This window comes from Mustelus asterias, chromosome 22, assembly GCF_964213995.1.
Source record: "Mustelus asterias chromosome 22, sMusAst1.hap1.1, whole genome shotgun sequence".
Classification (NCBI taxonomy): Eukaryota; Metazoa; Chordata; class Chondrichthyes; order Carcharhiniformes; family Triakidae; genus Mustelus; species Mustelus asterias.
Window position 1 is genome coordinate 64,573,447 of NC_135822.1, and position 22,406 is coordinate 64,595,852.

At 45.1% G+C, this 22,406-nt stretch overlaps 1 protein-coding gene across 2 annotated transcripts in view; it reads left to right on the top strand.

Moving 5' to 3' along the window:
* Window positions 1–4,153: 4,153 nt before the first annotated feature.
* Window positions 4,154–22,406, top strand: part of LOC144510141 (cytosolic purine 5'-nucleotidase-like) — a 92,533-nt gene continuing 74,280 nt past the window's right edge. The window contains exons 1-2 of one of the 2 annotated variants that reach the window (XM_078239519.1): window positions 4,154–4,310; window positions 9,218–9,314. Coding sequence is in view for 1 of the 2 variants with exons in the window: in XM_078239505.1 (XP_078095631.1) it covers window positions 9,298–9,314 (17 nt within the window). In the remaining variant the exon portion in view is untranslated. Of the gene's footprint in view, window positions 4,311–9,203; window positions 9,315–22,406 lie in introns of those variants that run through there. The other variant, XM_078239505.1, reaches the window with a different exon arrangement.

Here is a 22,406-nt window from a genome sequence, read left to right on the forward strand (position 1 = left end):
GAGAATGGGGGGGAGAGGGAGGAGAAGGGAGGGGTGTGTGGGGAGAGGGAGGAGAAGGGAGGGGTGTGTGGGGGGAGGGAAGAGAAGGGAGGGGGGAGAAGGGAGGGGTGTGTGGGGGGGAGGGAAGAGAAGGGAGGGGGGAGAAGGGAGGGGTGTGTGGGGGAGGGAAGAGAAGGGAGGGTGGTGTGGGGGGGAGGGAGGAGAAGGGTGGGGGGGGAGGGTGGGGGGGGGAGGAGAAGGGAGGGGGCATGGGGGGAGGGAGGAGAAGGGAGGGGGGCTGTGGGGGAGGGAGGAGAAGGGAGGGGGGCTGTGGGGGGGAGAGGAGAAGGGAGGGGGGCTGTGGGGGGAGGGAGGAGAAGGGAGGGGGGCTGTGGGGGGAGAGAGGAGAAGGGAGGGGGGCTGTGGGGGGAGAGAGGAGAAGGGAGGGGGATGTGGGGGGAGAGAGGAGAAGGGAGGGGGATGTGGGGGGAGAGAGGAGAAGGGAGGGGGGCGTGGGGGGGAAGAGGAGAAGGGAGGGGGCGTGGGGGGAGGGAGGAGAAGGGAGGGGGGCGTGGGTGGAGGGAGGAGAAGGGAGGGGGATGTGGGGGGAGGAGGAGAAGGGAGGGGGGGCGTGGGGGGGAAGAGGAGATGGGAGGGGGGCTGTGGGGGGAGAGAGGAGAAGGGAGGGGGGGCGTGGAGGGGAAGAGGAGAAGGGAGGGGGAGTGGGGGGAGAGAGGAGAAGGGAGGGAGGGATGGAGGGTGGGGGGGGGAGAGAGGAGAAGTGGGGGGAGAGAGGAGAAGGAGGGAGGAGGAGAGGGGAGTGGGGGGGGGAGGGAGAGGGAGGGGGAGAGGGAGGAGAAAGAAGGGGGAGGGAGGAGAAGGAGTGGGGGGGAGGAGAAAAGGAGGGGGAGGGGGGGGGAGGGGAGGAGAAGGGAGTGGGGGGAGAGGGGAGGGGAGGGGGGAGTGGGGGGAGGAGAAGGGAGTGAGGGAGGGGAAGAGGGATTGGGGAAAGGGAGGGTGGAGGAAAAGTGGTAAGGGAGAGGGGGTCCCAAGTGTACTTCCATGGAAGTGTGGCGGTGGTGGTGAGGGGTGGTACTCCAAGTCATTTGGAGGGCCGGTGCAGACACAATGGTCCGAACAGTGTCCATTACAGGTGAGCTGAGACAATTCTGCAACTGTTTTGCCGCTCAAGGGAGGCAGGAGGCCCGTTAGGTTCCGCACACACAACCCCAGTGATGCCCTGCTCATGCCACCACCTCTCTCCAGTTCTTCCTCCCACTGCATCAAAAATTTGTCGCACTGCCTGCCCCAACATCCAGGATTGGATAAGCAGAAGTTTTCTTTAGTGACCTGTTGGGATGAGCTGAGGCAGGAGTCAAATTGGACAATATTCTGGATGTGCAGATGAATCACCTTGGTGATGGAAGGGATGTCTGGTCAGAAGCTCATCTCAGGATCAAATACAGCACCAATACTGCAAATGTTGGGAGGGTTGAAGCCAGTATTAAAAGTCCTCACCACCAACTATATTCCTGAACACTAATGCTATTCCAGGTTTGAAGCTTAACCAGACTGCTTGCAACCTTGATACCTTTGATTACAAGAGAGCATATTTTCCAAATTTACAGATGACACAAAACTTGGATACAAAAAGGATCCTGGGCTTCGTAAATAGAGGCATTGAGTGCAAAAGCAATGGTGTACATTTTTACCCAGTGGGTGGTTCAGATTTGGAATGCACTGCTTGAGACTGTGGTGGAGGCAGTGTGGCTTTTTAAAGGGAGTTACATAAGCACCAAAAGAGAGAAAATTTGCACGGCTGTAGTCAGAGGGCAGGGAAGTTGGATTAGCTGAGTTGCTCTTGCATAGAGCTGGCTTGGGCTTGATGGGCTGATTGTGATCTTGTGCTGCAACCATTCTAAGATTGTGTGAGCCCACCTCTTTGACCAAGCCAGGATCATATGTCCAAATACCTTGTTATGTGGCTCGGTGTTCTATTTTGTTTTACAATGCTCCCACGATATCCCTTATGATGTTTCCTTACGTAAAAGATGCAAGATAAATTCTATTTGTTCCTATTATTAAAATATTGAAGTCGCTCCAGAGAAGCAATGGCAGCAGGCAGCAGCATAGGAGCAGTGTCAAGAAGTCATAGGAGCTGGCAGTTTGCAGCAGTACTCAGAAGGCAGCAGTGGAAACCATGTCATGTAGAAGCAGCACCGAAGAGGGAAGGAAAGAATGCAGTATTGGAACAGTGCTGGAATGTAACAGCAGCAGCACTTGTAGGGCAGCAGTGCGGTGTGGGGAGTCCCTAATTTTAATTGCACCACCATGGTGACTGTTTCTTAAGTAGCCAAAGCCCTGAGCTCAGGAATTCCCTCCCACCTTTCGACTTCCCCATTTCTTATTCTTCCTGTAACACACTTCTTAAAATTATATCAGGGCAAAAGCTTGGATATTTGCTTAATCTGGCTTGGTGTTAAATTTGATAGGACTTCATTGAAACATCTGAGGACATTTTTATACATCAAATATGTTACCAAATAAATAGATGTTGTTTTGGGACGGTCAGTGCCGTGGTGGCAATGGGAGATGGCTTTCAGACAGTGCTGGAAAGACCCTACCACCTGCAGCGGGAATGTGTAACACAGGTGGAGCACTGGAGGCCATTGAACAAAGAACAGTACAGCACAGAAATAAGCCCTTCGGCTCACCAAGCCTGCACTGATCACATTGTGCTACCGCCTGTTCATGTGCCTATCCAGATGTCTTAAATGTCATGAACGTATCTGCCTCAACTCACTTGGCAGTGCATTCCAGGCCCCCACCACCTTCTGTGTAAAAAAACTTCCTCTGCACATCTCTACTGAACCTTTCCTGCCCCCTTACATTGGCACGGCGAGGGTCGGCACGGTGGCACAGTGGTTAGCACTGCTGCCTCACAGCCAGGGACCCGGGTTCAATTCCAGCCTCGGGTCACTGTCTGTGTGGAGTTTGCACATTCTCCCCGTTTCTGCGTGGGTTTCCTCTGGGTGCTCCGGTTTCCTCTGGGTGCTCCAGTTTCCTCCCATAGTTGAAAGATGTGCGGGTTAAGTGGATTGGCCACGCTAAATTAACCCTAGTGTCAGGATTAGTAAAGTAAAATGTGTGGGGTTACAGGAATAGGACCAGGTGGGATTGTGGTCATTGCAGACTCGATGGGCCGAATGGCCTCCTTCTGCACTGTAGGGATTCTATGATTACCTTAAACTTGTGCCCCCTTGTGATTGTCATTTCTACCTTGGGAAAAACTTCCAATTGTTCACTTATTTATGCCCCTATAATTTTATAAACTTGTATCAAGTCGCCCCTCAGCCTCCGTCTTTCCAAGGAGAACAATTCCAGATTATTCAATCGTTGAGGATGAAAGAAGACAAAATATGCTTTGCTTCATCGTAACATTTTATGCAGTGTTCAGTTTCAGCATCTCAGTGGAGAGTACTAACAGCTGAGCTATCTGGTTATACAGTTGCTATTGTGAACTCACGGAGAATGATTATTCAACACCAGTGTTTTGGCAACTCGCTTCTGGGTTTTTGCCAGGTAATTTGTTCTTCCCACAACAAAAACTGCTATAAATATACGGCAGATCAATCAGCAATTATAATGCAAAAAGATAGTCTATTGATGTTGGGGGTGTGTAACCAAAGGTATTACTGATCTGTTTGTTTACCATTTCAAGAACCTGTCCTTCCTCTTTAAAGGTGCTAGCTGGTTTGTTTGCATTAGCAACATATGCATTTTTTCTGCTTCTTTCCTTGGCTTGTTTTTTGTTTTAATCTCAGGGTGTAGATGATGCTTGCAAGCCAGCATTTGGTTCCCATCGCGAGCCGCCCTGTAAACTAGTCACCCATGTCATTAGTGTGGGACTGGAGTCATGCGTAGGCTCAACTACACAGTGGCACAGGTGCATATTCCTGCCTTTGTCCTTGAATGACTCCAGCTAAGAATCCTGTCTGCATCCTGTTTTGCAATTTCTCATTGAGATGATAACTGTACTGTCACAATAAACTAATTGTACTTCAGTTTGGCTTCAAGCCACAAACATGTTTTTTGCTTTCCTAAATGCTATGTTTAAATTGCTTTCAGTTCAAAAATGCAGAACAAATCAATTTCTCTCCCCTGTTCTACAGTTCTGAAAAATTCAGGAAGAAGTTGGGCGGATAACAGGATTTGGACATACTATGTGAATGGGCTTGAACACGGCAAATGGAATATAATGCAGACAAGTCTGATGTTATTCCCTTTGGCAGAAAAACCAGAAAGGCATAACATTTCGGAAGTGTTGAAAGGTTGGCAAGTGTGGGTTACCAAATGAGCCTGGGTGTCCGTGTTCATGAATCATGAAAAGCTAGCATGCAGATGCAGCCAACAATTTGGAGGGAATTGTATGACATGAGGGATTTGGGCATAGGAGGAAGGATAGCATGCTGCAATTGTGCGGAGCAGTTGGTGAAACCTCACCTGAAATATTGTGCACAGTTTTGGTCTCCTTATCCAAAGAGGGACTTACTTGCCATAGAGGGAGAGGTTCACCAGATTTATCCCTAGGATAGCAAGATTGTTGTGTAAGGAGAGATTGAGGAGACTGGGTCTGTATTTCCAAGAAAGGCGACCTCATTCTTACAAAATTCTTACAGGGTGCAAGTTGAGTCTAAAACAAGGGGAAATAATCTCAGGATATGGGGTAGGCCATTTAATACTGAGATGAGGAGGAATTTCTTCATTCTGAGAGTGGCAAATCTTTGGAATTCTCTACTCCAGAGGTGTGAAAGTTCAGTCACTGAGCATATTCAACATAGAAATTGATGTGTTTCTGGAGACTCATCACGTCAAGGGATATGGAGATTGTGTGTGAAAGTGGCATTGAGGAAGATGATCAACCGTGATCTAATTGAATTCTGGAGTAGGCTTGATGGACCGAATGACCTTCCTGCGTTCCAATAATCATCTTCTGGCCCATGCACATTCTATTTCGGAACTGGTCATTACAGATTTGCAGAGTTTCACTGAAAGGAAATATGATGCAATTTAATTTTTTACAAATGAGTAAATTCTGATGTTTGCAGCTTTGAAATGTTCCATAATATGGCAGTGAGTTGCGTGCTGACTGCTTTGTGATGAGCAAGTGAGTAGGAATAGCATAGGTTGACAGGAAGGTGCATTGAAAATATAGATTCAAACAGAAGTTTGAGATGCCAAGTCCTGCACAGCAGAGTCCTGCAGTTGCCACACAGTGAAACTGAGCTGGAACTTGGATCTGGTGCTATCTGGATCATGAGAACAGCAAATAGGTGTCGCACCACATTTCTTGGAGCATGAGTTAATCTCCATGAGCGATACATATTGGAAGTGAAGATCTAGGATAATCTTCAGAGGAAAGAGGATCAGAGGACAGGGGATAATTAAACTGCTCTGTAAATATCATTCAGTTCCCAGTTGATACCATCGATTCTGTCCTTAGTCTATGATACTTTGACAAAACCTAAAGCAATTTGGTAAGCAAGAAAATGCAGTTGGTTGCAGAACAGGATTTCTCTACTGGTATCCATCTCTGCCACAGGACCAAAATGAGGCTTCTCAGATTCACAAATGGCATCCCATGTGACTGTGACAAAGGTAAGCTATCCTTCATCTTCCTTCTCAACTTTCATTCTTGACCATACCATCTTCGTTCAAAGGTTCTCTCTCCACTGTCATCCAGCTGGGTAGGACTGCATTCATCTGGTTCCATTCTTACTCTCACCATGGCCAGAGAATCACCTACATTGGCTTCTCTTTCCATTCTCTTACCATTTCTTCTGTTGTCCTCCAAGGATTTATCCTTGACTTGCTCCTATTAATTATCTAAATTATTAAATACTGCCTTTCGGCATAATCATCTGAAGATGCAGTGTCAGTTTTGACTTAGATTCTCACAACACCCAACTCCACCTCACCACCACTGCTCGGAACTTCGTCACTCTCTAAACTATCAGGCTGTTTTTCTGACATCCAGTTTTGGATGAGCAGAAATTTTGTTCTAATTAAATATTGAGAGGATTGAAGACATTGTCTTTGCCCCGGTGTAAACTCCATTCTCCAACCACTGGCTCCATCTCTCTCCCTGGCAACAGCGTGAGTCTAAACCAGACTGTTCATAAACTTGATGTCACATTTGACTTTGAAATTAGCTTCTGCCCACATCTGCTTAATTTCACCTATAAAATAAATCACCCTATAAATCACCATTCCTGCCTCAACTCTTCTGCTGCTAAAACCCTGCTCCATGCTTTTGTTACTTTGAAATTTGGACGATACTCTCAGATGGTCTCTCACATTCTACCTTGGTAAACTTGAGGTCTGACACATTTAAAGTAAAGACAGAAAACTGGTCACAAGAAGATATAAGTTGAAGATTATCACCAAAGGGATAAGATAGCAGGGGAGTGGACCTAAGCATAAAGCTCTTCAACAGACTGAGAAAAAGACAATGACTTGCATTTATATCCCGCTTTTCATAACCAGCACTTTACACCCAGTAGAATTGAACAGATCTGTTTTTAACAGCCCTGAAGAACTATTCTTGTAATACTCACAGGGAACAAAAAACAGCACAGGGTGGTAAAGTTCTTCCAGCCTGAACTAGCTTTCCACGTTACTGTTATTTAATTTGCCTGGTGTTGATCAGCTTGTGTTCAGTAAAGATACTAATGTTAACCCCTGAAGAACTGAAACATCATGTGGAATTGAATATAAATACATTGTCTGCAACATCTTTCTTTTGCCTACCTTGAAATGCTAAAGAACACGTAATTTTGTCTTTTCCCTCCTGTATTTCAGTCACTCCTTGGCTCCCAGATTCCTGCAAACACTGCTGTTCAGCCAGCTAGAAAGAGGTGATCATTGATGGCCTGGGGAAATGATCCAACTAATTTCATTATGTCCCTTTCTGCATGGGACAGCTTCAGGTCCTCTTGGACATCGGGATCTAAAGGGAGCAAACTAATTTTGGATGCATCCACATGGCCCTACTTGTTACAGATCCCCAAATTCAACCTTTACGAAATTCAACCTTCAACCGGCAGTTGAAATATTTTTTAAATTTGAGAATGCTGCGGACTACACAGACCCGTGAATAATTGCCACTTGATCAGACAGCGGAGCGGGACTGTAATGCACTTGTGAAGTTGTATCTTCAGGATTAGGAGAAGGGAAGAAAATGAGAAAAAGAAGCTTCAAATTCTCCGACTAATCCTGGCACTCTCCAGGAGACCTTTGCCTGCTCATTTGGACAGCATCACTCTGCTGCAAGAGCCACTTACTTAACTCCAAACTTGCCATAATCACCCTCCACCATTGTGCACCGAACAATGGTCAAACCCAGTAAACAAAGTCTGCACTGAAAAGGAGCCAAAAAGGCACCTGATTGCAGCACCTTTTTTGCCAGTGAAGTTTGCTGTGTGGGGTCCAGTCCAATGGATCATATGATTCAAGTGTTCAGTGACAAGCTTCACTGAGTGGCTTATCTCTGAATTCCATGTGTGCAGCATTGATATCATCCTCACATGTGCTGGCATGTTGCATTCCTGATAATACTTTGGCTGGAACATTGGGTTCTAGATGCTATATTGACTGTAGATTTAGCTTTTGATTAAATTTTTACCCAATTTACATAATTTAATCAATAGATTTGCCCCACATGTTGAATTCTCATTGTTTTGTAAGTTTTGCAAAACTCAGTAATTGTACTGTACTGATGCATAATGTCACTAACTTTTAGCAGAAGAAGGGAAGGATGATGAGCAGGTTTTCGATTATACACCATGCAGTTTGTGGGGATCAAAGCAAGAAGCATAAACTGCCTGGAATCACAAAATTGTTACGGCGCAGAAGGAGACCATTTGGCTCTTTATGTTTGCACTGGCTCTCCAAATGAGCACAGTAAGAAGTCTCACAACACCAGGTTAAAGTCCAACAGGTTTATTTGGTAGCAAATACCATAAGCTTTCGGAGCAATGCTCCTTCGTCAGATGGAGTGGTCTCTGTTCTCAAACAGGGCACAGACACAGAAATCAAATTACAGAATACTGATTAGAATGCAAATCTCTGCAGCCAGCCAGGTCTTAAATGTACAGACAATGTGGGTGGAGGGAGCATTCAACACAGGTTAAAGAGATGTGTATTGTCTCCAGACAGTACAACTTGTGAAATTGTGCAAGTCCAGGAGGCAAGCTGTGGGGGTTACTGATAATGTGACATAAATCCAACATCCCGGTTTAGACCGTCCTCATGTGTGCGGAACTTGGCTATCAGTTTCTGCTCAGTGACTCTGCGCTGTCGTGTGTCGTGAAGGCCGCCTTGGAGAACGCTTACCTGAAGATCCAAGGCTGAATGCCCGTGACTGCTGAAGTGCTCCCCCACAGGAAGAGAACAGTCTTGCCTGGTGATTGTCGAGCGGTGTTCATTCATCTGTTGTCGTAGCGTCTGCATGGTTTCCCCAATGTACCATGCCTCGGGACATCCTTTCTTGCAGCGTATCAGGTAGACAACGTTGGCCGAGTTGCAAGAGTAGGTACCGTGTACCTGGTAGATGGTGTTCTCACGTGAGATGATGGCATCCGTGTTGATGATCCGGCACGTCTTGCAGAGGTTGCTGTGGCAGGGTTGTGTGGTGTCGTGGTCACTGTTCTCCTGAAGGCTGGGTAGTTTGCTGCGGACAATGGTCTGTTTGAGGTTGCGTGGTTGTTTGAAGGCAAGAACTGGCTCCAAATGAGCGCCATGATTTATTGCCATTCCCCTGCCTTGTTGCTGTATCCCTGCAGCATGTGAATTGGAAGTAGGGTGAAAAAAACACGCTGATCATGGGAAAAACTCAAAAGATTGTATGTTGAATTGTACATTTTAGGCCTATGCTTTCCTTATTAATGTGATCAGCAGAGATTTGTGTTGAAATAGAAATGAGATGTGTGTCAACTTTTTGATTGTGTTAATCAAGGGTTGTTGTGAGTATTTACAATGTTCGTAGCTCTGTGAAGAGTTTGAGTTAGTTATGTGGCAGAACTTACACCTCATGGAGAATTTCAACTTTGAGGATCTGTGCTACATTTCTTCACTCTGCTGTCTTACAGCGATGGTCTGATTAATGTTTGTCAGTTTATATTTACACTCTGTACCAGAGTTGCTCAGGAATGGGCTTAAGATTATTCTCTCCTTTTAGGTTTGCCTAAAGGCGCTTAATATTACCAATCCAGAAAGCACACAAGAATCTCTCTGCTTTTGAACAGCTTGGTCTGAAACATGAGAAAGAAATCAAGGTGAGGTGTGAATATGTCTAGTTGGCTATTAAAAACACAAGCTTGTGTGACTCCTTCCCCCATCACTGTCTTTGTAAACTACCATGTTGCCCATTGCTTTAAGTGAGATTGTCTGTCTCACTGACCTTACTGTGATTTCAGAACAAATATCCTCATTAAGAAAAGGAGATGCATGAAAATTTATAGTCGGGAGATATGATTTTGTTAATCTATAATAGGGATCTGATGATTTTTTTTTCTAAATGGCATATCGAAGTGTCCATATTGTAGATAGGTATATGCATTGCACAGTTTCTTGCATATATATACACATCAAGAATAATATATAGAAAAAATGTGAGCAGGAACTAAATTGTTGCCAAGGGATTACAGATTAAAAGGTAGTAAAGTGACTTGAATGCTGTTTGGGGTGTGGGGTGCCGATGTGAGCATGTAACAAAGAATTAGGACGACGTTCCAGAGCTGCCTTTAACACCCTGTTCGTGCTGAGCCAATTTCTATGCTGACAGAAAAGCCTTGAGAAATTATATGGAAGATATATATCTGGGAGTTGGTCTTGGACATTTGATTGAGAGATTTGAGTGGTATTATAGGGCAGAATTTTTCATTCTGGAGACGAGGTGCATTGGCAGGTGGGAAAGTCGACCTGATTCCTGCTGGGTGACTGGGTGGATTGACATGCGAGTTCTCTGCTTTTCATTAATTATGCATCTGCAAGGATCTCTCCAAATCGTGCAAGCGGGGCGCACAGTGATATGCCTACCCCTCCCCACTCCAGCATTACCTCATGGTATTGAAGGTCCTGGAGCCATATTTAAACAGCGCCGACCGAGATAGACATTTGCTCACTGCAGGTCATGTGGCGATGAAAGTTCTGACAGCACAATGCACATTGAGGCACATGTTGTGCAACCTCATGAGAATTGTTCACGCAGGGTTAGTGATTATCCTGATGCTACTGCACTGATGTCTGTAGAATCATAGAGGTTTACAGCATGAAAACAGGCCCTTCAACTTGTCCATGCCGCCCTTTTTTAAAAAAAAAACCCTAAGCTAATCCCAATTGCCCGCATTTGGCCCATATCCCTCTATACCCATCGCACCCATGTAACTATCTAAATGCTTTTGAAAAGATAAAATTGTACCCGCCTCTACTACTACCTCTGGCAGCTTGTTCCAGACACTCACCACCCTCTGTGTGAAAAAATTGCCCCTCTGGACATTTTTGTATCTCTTCCTTCTCACCTTAAACCGATGCTCTCTAGTTTTAAAGTCCCCTACCTTTGGGAAAAGATATTGACTATCTACCTTGTCTATGCCCCTCATTATTTTATAGACCTCTATAAGGTCACCCCTCAGCCTTTGTGGATCTTCTAAGCATCTATCGAGACCCATGTTGGAGTCTTCTCACCCAAGTGAACTTTGCAATGGCCTTTATTTTATGACTGTGAGGTTTTACTAAAAGTATTATTCACCATAGTTTTTTATGCCTTCCTGAAACGTTAATTTGTCTGAACACGATTACTTTATTCGTCATCACTCTGATCATGCAATGCAACTTGGTGACATCTGAAATGTCTGCGAGATGGGTATGAGTGTGTAGTGTCAGTGATGTCTGCTCATCCTGATGAAGTTATCCAGTTACCTGTGACAATCTTACTTTGCTCTTGAATGGCTGCCGAGCATAGCTTGACTGAATCCCCCTATGAGGTCACAAGACACCAATCAATACGTAGTTCATTACATGACCGTCAGCTCCGTGACTTCAAGGCTTGCCTGTCAACTCTGTGACTTGGGTCAAGGATTCACCTTTGTGAGATGGATAATGACAAGGGCTGTAATGTATGAAAGCAACACTCGTGCACATCTCCTGAGTGCTCACCTGTTATCTATGAATGTGTTGTCCAGGGTATTTCTAAAATCTTGCGGAATAATTCAACCAGCATTGTGTACAATGGATTTTACTCAGCCACATCTGCATATATCAGACAAAAGGCCTACACACACGAACCTATAGTAAATAACCAATTCGCAACTTTATTCCAAATAGTAAAAGACTTCAGTTTTACAACTTTAATAATTCTCTCTCTCTCTCTAGCTAATTGATCATTTAGAAATTCATATACTACCCCGGATCCTTGTGATTCCATCAGTACGTTGAACTCTCAAGTCTCTTTCTCTCTTTGGTCTGGAGGCGAGCTGCTCTTGTCGGTGCCATGTCCTGACACGCTTCTGGGGAAGCTGGAGAGGTGGTTTCTTTCGAACGCTGCTAGCATAGGTTTCTTATACCTCTCTGCCTATCTTTTGGAATCTACGAGGATTTGGCCTATCAGTGTTTAGGTCTGATTAGTTTCACATCATTGCTGATGGGTTTGAATGGGTATTCATGAGTTTCAATGGTGGACCCTTTGTGCTTGTGTGCTACATACCTAGATGCCTAGTTTCAGCTTCGAATGTACATCAAATCTTTTGTTTCACTGATGCATGTCTGTCCCATATATATAATGGTGATTTGTTTCCCAGGAAATGTACAACTGTCCTTTTACACATGCTATTGTGCCCTGGTGCATCTTTGGTTTTCAATTGTCTAAGCTCGAATCTTGCAAAGGGCCTGTCTCTAGGCAGACTGTTTTGGACTGAGGTAATCCCAGAAATTGGCTTTTAGGCCAATTTCTATGTCAGTTTTTATGTCATTATGCTGTGCTTGTAGTTCTGGCCTGATTTTTGTCTGCAATTGGTTTCCTTTCAATGATTCTATATTACTCAAGCAGTCACAGGCTGCTACAAAGGGACTAAGTTATCATTGACTTCTGTGTCAAAACTGACTGGGCCACGTCTCTCCCAGATGCCAAAGCAATGCTGGACATGTACTTGGCAGGCTTCTGAAAATGCAAAGTCATCTATGATTGTCAATAATCACACCATGGTTTTGCAGAACCGCTCTGCGTATGCTGCTAAGATAACTCACAGGTTTGATTTCAAGCTGTTGTGTATCAAGTCACTGCATCCTAATGTCCAGTGGCATCTTGAGTTCAGTAACAAGATGCATTCTCCCCATTAAGCATGTATGAAAGCTGGTGTTTGGAGTGATGTTGCTGATCAGACATAGCTCCGTCTTCAGACAATCAAGCGATAACCATTGGCAGATGTTTTCCTCTTGGACCCACCTTGCTAAGCTGCTGTCTCATTGGCATTAGCTATCTAAAAGTTTCAGCCTCTTGAAAACAGCCAGAGCCACTGACTTTTTTGTGCACTGTGTGTAGTTGCGTAAGGATGTGTGCTAGTGGAGTGCTTATCCCATGACACGGTGGCCACATGCTCTCTAGAGTACTGCACCTTCCATGGATGACCCCATCGTAGTTGACCTCTGCTTCCTTTATTATCATTTTGGGATTGACGACCTTTCATGAGATGTTGAAGATGACAATGAAGGTCTTGTTGTCTCCACTGCATCCAAGTGTAAAGAGAACTGCACTTGGAGCAACTTGACTTAACTTTATTCCTCCTGGAATCTTGCAACTTTGAGATTGTCACAGGCACAACTTCACGTTGTGCACTGACATCATTGTGGCTCATCTGAATCCTTACTCTCTTCAAATTCATCCCTTCAATGTCCCCTTCATCCGAAGAGACATGTTTCTCCTCCATGTCCCTCTGTGTGCAACGCGAGGTTATGCAGGGGATACCTTTTGTGGTGATTATGAGAGAGCCCTATCTGATCAGTCAAACATCTGCAAAGCATCTTTATCAGGCCGATAGTCTGCTGTATTGAGGACCTGAATGTGCAGCATTGTATCTTTCCTTGGACATATTCCATGGACAATGAACAGTCATCATCAACCTTGTCTTTAGTGCTTATCCCATGACACAGCGACCTTATGATCCCTAGAGGAGCCAACCCTTGAAGCACCAACGGCCCTCAAAAATATGTGGCACTTGTGAGTGACTCAAGATGTAAGAGCCATAAGAATTCTCTGAGTACCTAGCACAAATATGCATGATCTGCTCTCTGTGAACACAGATTAACTAGATGTGAAAAAATTAAATGCTTTTCTGTGAATAAATCTATTCATAACGGGGAGCTTTCAAGGCAGCCGCGTGTGAGATTCGATGGCGCCCTGCACTTGCAGAAAGACTGAGATTGCAGCAGATCCCACAGCTCTGACACCCTGGTTTACTTCATCCATGCTGAACAGAAGTCTCCAGCGCAGCTTTGGAAGTCTCCACGGGCAGTGTAGTGGAAGGTAGCCTGAAGAGCAAACAACATTTACTGCCCTCCAAATTCATGTGATTCAAGTTCCTGAAAGAGAATGTGGCAAGTATGAGCTACCACATCTCCATTGATAAGATGAGTCTTCTGTTGACCCTTGGTCATGCCAGATGTCTTTGTGGATTTGGTCCCTCCTTGTCAGCATCTGGATTTTCCTGGGGCCCTGCTGGCTCTTGTTCCTGAAGGCGATCGCCTTCCTTGAGTTCGCTGAACTGCGACAAGAATCTGCATCAAAGCTGTCAAGAAGACAGCATTGTCTGTCGCTGGCATTCTTAGTTCCTTATTTCTGTGAACTTGTACAATTAACAATCCATGTTATTTCACTTTAATTTGTCTTCCTCCATGTACAAGGCAGCTATACATTCTCCAGCACTTTACCTCCCCTTAATCTGCACATTGCATGTCATAGCAACTCCTTGCAGGATGTTGATATCCTCCAAAACAACATGTGGATAATCTTTCCCCTCAGCCATGAATGCATTTACAATGAAGTTGTTCATCAGGAACAAAAGATCCAAATTCTAGGAGCAACAGTCAATCTTGTGTTGGTGGCACAGTGGTTAGCACTGCTGCCTCATAGTGCTTGGGACCCTGGTTTCAATTCCAGTCTCTGGTAACTGTTATGGGGAGTTTGCACATTCTTCCAGTGTCTGCGTGGGTTTCCTCCGGGTACTCCGGTTTCCTCCCACAGTCCAAAGATGTGTTGATTAGGCCATGCTAAATTGTCCTTATTGTCAGGGGGATTAGCCAGGTAAATAGGGGTTCTAGGGATTGTTGTCAGTGCAGGTTTGGTAGGCCGAACAGCCTCCTTCTGTACTATAGGGATTCTATGGTTGTTCTCCAGTGGCCTTTACAACAACTATGGGTACAAAATCCTTGCACTTAAGCCCTTACTGAAAGCATGCTGCCTTGAATGCCATGAGCAATGCATTGGGAAGATGGAAGCATGGGTCCATGCTGCTTCTGCACAGCAGAAATGACTATTGATTCTTGGAGCCTGCATCTATTCTGACATGCCTATGTGAAGATCAATTGCCAATTAAGAATAAATGCAGAGCAGCACCTGATTTTTGTTGCCTGAGTGCACATCATTGGAAAAGGATCCAAGCTCATTTGTTGTGCATGAGATCCTTGAGTCGAGCCATACTCACCATAGTTTGAGCAAGTCAGTTATCAGGTTTCCCTTCAATTGGCTAAGCTTTGTTGTACTGAAATCCTCCCTGAGCCTCCTCTCCAACCAGTTTTCTTCTTGCTTGATTTTCGAACTGTGTTATTGGAAGTTGAAGTCGAAAATAGTGCTGCTAGCATTCATGTGGATAGCAACTTCCAACCTCACCCTGTCATGCACTAAGTCCCTCCCATCCTCCTCGATCCTCACCACTTCCTAATTCCTCTTCCTGCTATCATGATCCAGCTCCCCCTTGAACACATCATTATCCATGCTGATATTCCTGTCCTCCTAAACCCTTTTATGATCTCCCAATGCTGGTTATCAACCTGACCCTCTGGGACATACCACTGTCCCTCACCATGATTTTTCATCTTACTTGATGCAGATGCTTCCCCTGACTGTGCTGACTGTGCCATCTGCCTGATAGAACAATGTCTTTAAACCCCACAGGACCAAATTTCTCCTGTACACTGAACACCCATATCGTATATTGTCCAGAGAGGCCTATACCCACCCAAGAGATGGAGAGGCGTCTAACATGGCTTGTAGAGTCCAATCTGTTCAGTATGTACCTGACAGCATGGCTTCAGCACCAAGACAGTCTTTCACTGCTTCACTCTGTTCCTATCATCAGGTCTGCCTCCATCTTCCTCCTTTCCTCCCGTGTTCCACCAAGGTCCGTCCCAGTCTGGCCCATCTTCCCCCTTCCCGCTAATCTTGCCTGTGTGCCCAGCCTCAGCACAGCTTCTGAACCAAGCACCCAAAATCTTGCATCGACTTTCTTAAAGATAGGAGAAAGCAGCATCTACATAGTTCGAAGTTGTTGATGAACCAAACTCACTAGGTGTATGCCACTTATATACTGTCAGGAAACAAACGGTTTAATTTTCCACTGGTGGGGCACTTAATTTTAAGGGGGAAACATGATTCTGATTAGTTGGCCTTTTAAATGAGCATTAATGAGATGCAAATGTATGCAAATATGGTTCCTGGTGTAGATCAGCAGGAAACCATTAACCCGTCATCAAATTTGGGAGAACAAAATTCCAAGCTCATTTCCTGTCAGGGAAAATTGACTTCTGCCATCACAGCAAATTTTGTGCCTCCTCCCGCCATGATGACCGTCACTGATGGGAGCAGTAAATTCCATCCTTTTATATTAAATTACTGAGATACAATTCTGAAATTATTAGATGAGCAGATTCAGTGAATACACAGATAAATTACAAGATATAGGAGCAGAATTAGGCTATTTGACCCATCAAATCTGCTTCACCATTCAATCATAGCTGATAGGTTTCTCAATCCCATTCTCCTGCCTTTTCCCCATAACCTTTGATCCCCTTACCAATCAAGAACTAAACTATCTCTGTCTTAAATACACTCAATGATCTGGCCTCCACAGCCTTCTGTGGCAATGAATTCCACCGATTCATCACCATCTGGCTGAAGATATTCCTCCTAATCTTGGTTCCAAAGGATCGTCCCTTTATTCTGAGGCTGTGCCCTCGGATCATAGTCTCTCCTACTAATGGACACATCTTCCCCACGTCCACTCTGTCCAGGCCATGCTGTATTCTGTAAGTTTCAATGAGATCCCCCCTCATCCTTCTAAACTTCATTGCGTAGAGACCCAGAGTCCTCAAAAGCTCCTCATACATCAAGCTTTTCATTCTTGGGATCATTCTCATGAACCTCCTGTGGACCCTCTTCAGGGCTAGCACATCCTTCCTTATGTAAGGAGTCCAAAATTGCTCACAATACTCCAAATGTGGTCTGACCAGAGCCTTATAAAGCCTCAGCAGTACATCCCTGCTTTTGTATTCTAGTCCTCTTGAAATGAATGCTAACATTGTATTTGCCTTCCTAACTGGCAACTCAACCTGCAAGTTAACTTTAAGGAAATTCTGAACTAGGACTCCCAAGTCCTATTGCACTTCTGATTTCTGAATTCTCTCCCCATTAGAAAATAGTCTATCCCTCTATTCTTCCGACCAAAGTGCATAACCTCACATTTTCCCATGTTGTATTCCAACTGCCACTTCTTTGCCCGCTCTCCTAACCTGTCCAAGTCCTTCTGCAGCTTCCCGCCTCCTCAATACTCCCTGTCCCTCTATCTATCTTTGTATCAATCTCAAACTTAGACACAATGCCCTCAATTCCTTCATCTAGAGCAGCGGTCTCCAAACTCCGATCCGGATGCGGCCCGCTGCGGGCCGGATGTGGCCCGCGGGCTGTACTTTGGAGACCCCTGATCTAGATTATTGATATATAAAGTGAAATGTTGTGGTCCCAACACTAACCCGCGTGGCGGCACGGTAGCACAATGGCAGGCACTACTGCTTCATAGTGCCAGGGACCTGGGTTCGATTCCCAGCTTGGGTCACTGTCTGTGTGGAGTTTGCATGTTCTCCCTGTGTTTGCGTGGGTTTCCTCCGGGTGCTCCAGTTTCCTCCCACATTCTGAAAGACATGCTGGTTAGGTGCATTGACACGAACAGGTGCCGAACTGTGGCGGCTAGGGGAATTTCACAGTAACTTCATTGCAGTGTTAATGTAAGCCTTACTTGTGACGAATAAATCCAATTTACTTTAACCCCTGCGGAACTCCACTAGACATCGGCTATCATCCTGAAAAGGAACCTTTTACCCCTACTCTCTGCCTTCTGTCAGTCAGCCAATCTTCTATTCATGTTAGTACCTTGTCTCGAACATCCCGGGCTCTTATCTTACTCAGCAGCCTCCTGTGCGGCACCTTGTCGAAGGCCTTCTGGAAATCCAAGTAGATAACTCTCCTTTGTCTAACCTGCTTGTTACCTCCTCAAAGAATTCTAACATATTTGTCAGCCATGTCCTCCCCTTGGTGAAACCATGTTGACTTCATCCTATTTTACCAGGCACTTCCAAGTATTCAGAAATCTCATCCTTGGAAGCGAATGGGAAAATAGGGCAAAATCAGCATGGTTTCATCTTATAAGGCCATAAGACATAGGAGCAGAATTATGCCACTTGGCCCATCAAGTCTGCACCCGCCATTCAATCATGGTTGATGTTTTTCTCATCTCCATTCTCCTCCCTTTTCCTCATAACCCCTGATCCCCTTATTAATTAAGAACATATCTCTCTCTGCCTTAAAGACACTCAATGACCTGGCCTTCACAGCCTTCTGAGGCAAAGAGTTCCACAGATTCACCACTCTCTGGCTGAAGAACTTCCTCCTCATCTCTGTTTTAAAGGATCATCCCTTTAGCCTGAGGTTGTGCCCTCTGGTTCCAGTTTTTCCTACTAGTGGAAACATCCTCTCCATGTCCACTCTATCCAGGCTTCACAGTATCCTGTAAGTTTCAATAAGATCCCCCCTCATACTTCTAAACTCTAATGAGTACAGACCCAGAGTCCTCAACCGTTCCTCATAGGACAAGCTCTTCATTCCAGGGATCATTCTTGTGAACCTCCTCTGGACCCTTTCCAAAGCCAGTACATCCTTCCTTAGATACGGGGCCCAAAACTGCTCACAATACTCCAAATGGGGTCTGACCAGAGCCTTATACAGCCTCAGAAGTACATCCCTCCTCTTGTATTCTAACCCTCTCGACATGAATGCTAACATTGCATTTGCCTTCCTAACTGCCGATTGATCCTGCACGTTAACCTTAAGAGAATCTTGAACAAGGACTCCCAAGTACCTTTGTGTTTCTGATTTCCAAAGCATTTCCCCATTTACAAAATAGTCTATGCCTCCATTCCTCCTTCCAAAGTGCATAACCTCACACTTTTCCACATTGTATTCCATCTGCCACTTCTTTTCCCACTCTCCTAACCTGTCCAAGTCCTTCTGCAGCCCCCTCTGCTTCCTCAATACTACCTGTCCCTCTGCATATCTTTGTATCATCTGCAAACTGAGCAACAGTGCCTTCAGTTCCTTCTTCCAAATCGTGCATGTATATTGTGAAAAGTTGTAGTCTCAGTACCGATCCCTGAGGCACACCACTAGTCACTGGCTGCTATCCTGAAAAAGAACCCTTTTTCCCCACTCTCTGCCTTCTGCCAGTCAGCCAGGATCCATGCCAGGACCTTACCCTAATCACCATGGGCTTTTAACTTATTTAACAGTCTCCTATGCGGCACCTTGTCAAAGGCCTTCTGGAAATCTAAATAAATCACGTCCACTGGTTCTCCTTTATCTAACTTCCTTGTTACCTCCTCAAAGAACTCCAACAGATTTGTCAGACATGACCTCCCCTTGACGAAACTGTGTTGATTCAGTCCTATTTTATCATGCATTTCCAATTACTCCGTGATCTCATCTTTAATAATGGACCCCTAAAACCTTGCCGATGACCAAAGTGAAGCTAACCGGCCTATAATTTTCTGTCTGCTGCCTCCCTCCCTTCTTACACAGCGGTGTTACATTAGTTACTTTCCCAGTCCTCTGGGACCCTCCCTGCCTCCAGTGATTCCTGAAAGATCACCACCAATGCTTCCACAATTTCCTCACCTATCTCTTTTAGGATCCTGGAGTGTAGTCCATCCGGTCCAGGTGATTTATCCACCTTCAGACCTTTCAGTTTCTCCAGAACTTTCTCCTTAGTGATGGCCACTGCACTCACTTATGCCCCCGATTCTCCTGGAGCTCTGGCATCCCATTGGTGTCTTCCACCATGAAGACTGATGAAAGGAACTATTCAGTTCCTTTGCCATTTCTTTGTTTCCTATTATTACTTCTCGAGCCTCATTTTCCAGTGGTCCAATGTCTATTTTTGCCTCTTTTACATTTTATATATTGAAAAAAACTCTTCCTATCTTCTTTTATATTACCAACCAGCTTACACTCATATTTCATCTTCTCCTCCCTTATTGCTTTTTTAGCTGTCCTCTGCTCACTTTTAAAGGCTTCCAAAATCTCTGGCTTCCCACTAATCCTCGCCACTTTGTATGTTTTTTCTTTTGCTTTTATGGTGTCCTTGACCTCCCTCATCAGCCATGGATGCCTCGTCCTCCCCTTTACATGTTTCCTCCTCCTCCCCTTAGCACGTTTCCTCCTCCTTGGGATGAATTTCTATTGTGCTTCCCGAATAACCCCCTAAAACTCCTGCCATTGCTGTTCCACTGTCTTCCCTGCTAGGCTCCCTTTCCAATCAACTCTGGCCAGCTCCTCCCTCATGTCTTTGCAATTACCTTCATTTAATTGGAACACCGTTGCATCTGATTCCAGCTTCTCCCTCTCAAACTGCAGGGTAAATTCTATCATATTGTGGTCACTGCTCCCTGAGGGTTCCTTCAGCTTAAGTTCCCTAATCAAGTCTGCCTCATTACACAACACCAAATCCAGAATTGCCTGTTCCCTCGTAGACTCTGTCACAAGTTGCTCCAAAAAAACCATCTCTTAGACATTCCACAAATTCCTTTTTTTGGGATCCACTACCTACCTGATTTTCCCAGTCCACCTGCATATTGAAGTCCCCCATGATTATTGCAATATTGTCTTTTTTAAATGCCTGTTCTACCTCCTGATTTATTTTCTGCCCCACATTCTGACTACTACTAGGGGGCCTGTACATAACTATCATCAGGGTCTTTTTACCTTTGTGACTCTTAGTGACTCTATGAACTTTCTCATTGCGTTTCCTATTAAGCTGCCACTCCTGTTTATTTTTCAATAATTGTCAACAACTAAATGCTGAATTGGTCACCCTTTATACCGTGTAATGGTCATTAAACAAAAGTATGCGAATGTTGAGCACAAATATTGCCCACACATCGACACACTAAATAAATGTCTGGTGAGTAAGTTACTGTACTGTGTGTGCTTTGGTGTTTGAAGTAAATGCTTGTGCAGAAGCAAACAAGTTTGTAATTGTTAAATGGTGGAAAGAAAATATTCTCATCTAATCATAGAAATCATAGAAACCCAACAGTACAGAAAGAGGCCATTCGGCCCATCGAGTTTGCACTGACCACAATCCCACCCAGGCCCGATCCTCATATCCCTACATATTTTACCCACTAATCCCTCTAACCTACGCATCTCAGGACACGAAGGGGCAATCTTTCAGCATGGCCAATCAACCTAACCCGCACATCTTTGGACTGTTTAGAATCGTTTGGATCGTTTAAACATAGAACATAGAACAGTACAGTACAGAACAGGCCCTTCGGCCCACGATGTTGTGCCGAGCTTTATCTGAAACCAAGATCAAGCTATCCCACTCCCTATCATCCTGGTGTGCTCCATGTGCCTATCCAATAACCGCTTAAATGTTCCTAAAGTGTCTGACTCCACTATCACTGCAGGCAGTCCATTCCACACCCCAACCACTCTCTGCGTAAAGAACCTACCTCTGATATCCTTCCTATATCTCCCACCACGAACCCTATAGTAATGCCCCCTTGTAATAGCTCCATCCACCCGAGGAAATAGTCTTTGAACGTTCACTCTATCTATCCCCTTCATCATTTTATAAACCTCTATTAAGTCTCCCCTCAGCCTCCTCCGCTCCAGAGAGAACAGCCCTAGCTCCCTCAACCTTTCCTCATAAGACCTACCCTCCAAACCAGGCAGCATCCTGGTAAATCTCCTCTGCACTCTTTCCAGCGCTTCCACATCCTTCTTGTAGTGAGGTGACCAGAACTGCACACAATATTCCAAATGTGGTCTCACCAAGGTCCTGTACAGTTGCAGCATAACCCCACGGCTCTTAAACTCCAACCCCCTGTTAATAAAAGCTAACACACTATAGGCCTTCTTCACAGCTCTATCCACTTGAGTGGCAACCTGTAGAGATCTGTGGATATGGACCCCAAGATCTCTCTGTTCCTCCACAGTCTTCAGAACCCTACCTTTGACCCTGTAATCCACATTTAAATTAGTCCTACCAAAATGAATCACCTCACATTTATCAGAGTTAAGCTCCATTTGCCATTTTTCAGCCCAGCTTTGCATCCTATCTATGTATCTTTGCAGCCTACAACAGCCCTCCACCTCATCCACTACTCCACCAATCTTGGTGTCATCAGCAAATTTACTGATCCACCCTTCAGCCCCCTCCTCTAAGTCATTAATAAAAATCACAAAGAGCAGAGGACCAAGCACTGATCCCTGTGGCACTCCGCTAGCAACCTGCCTCCAATCCGAAAATTTTCCATCCACCACCACCCTCTGTCTTCGATCAGACAGCCAGTTACCTATCCAATCGGCCAACTTTCCCTCTATCCCACACCTCCTCACTTTCATCATAAGCCGACCATGGGGGACCTTATCAAACGCCTTACTAAAATCCATGTATATGACATCAACTGCCCTACCTTCATCAACACACTTAGTTACCTCCTCAAAAAATTCAATCAAATTTGTGAGGCACGACTTGCCCTCCACGAATCCGTGCTGACTATCCCGGATTAATCCGCATCTTTCTAAATGGTCGTAAATCCCATCCCTAAGGACCTTTTCCATCAATTTACCAACCACCGAAGTAAGACTAACCGGTCTATAATTACCAGGGTCATTTCTATTCCCTTTCTTAAACAGAGGAACAACATTCACCATTCTCCAGTCCTCTGGCACCATCCCCGTGGACAGTGAGGACCCAAAGATCAAAGGCTCTGCAATCTCATCCCTTGCCTCCCAAAGATATATTTCATCAGGCCCAGGG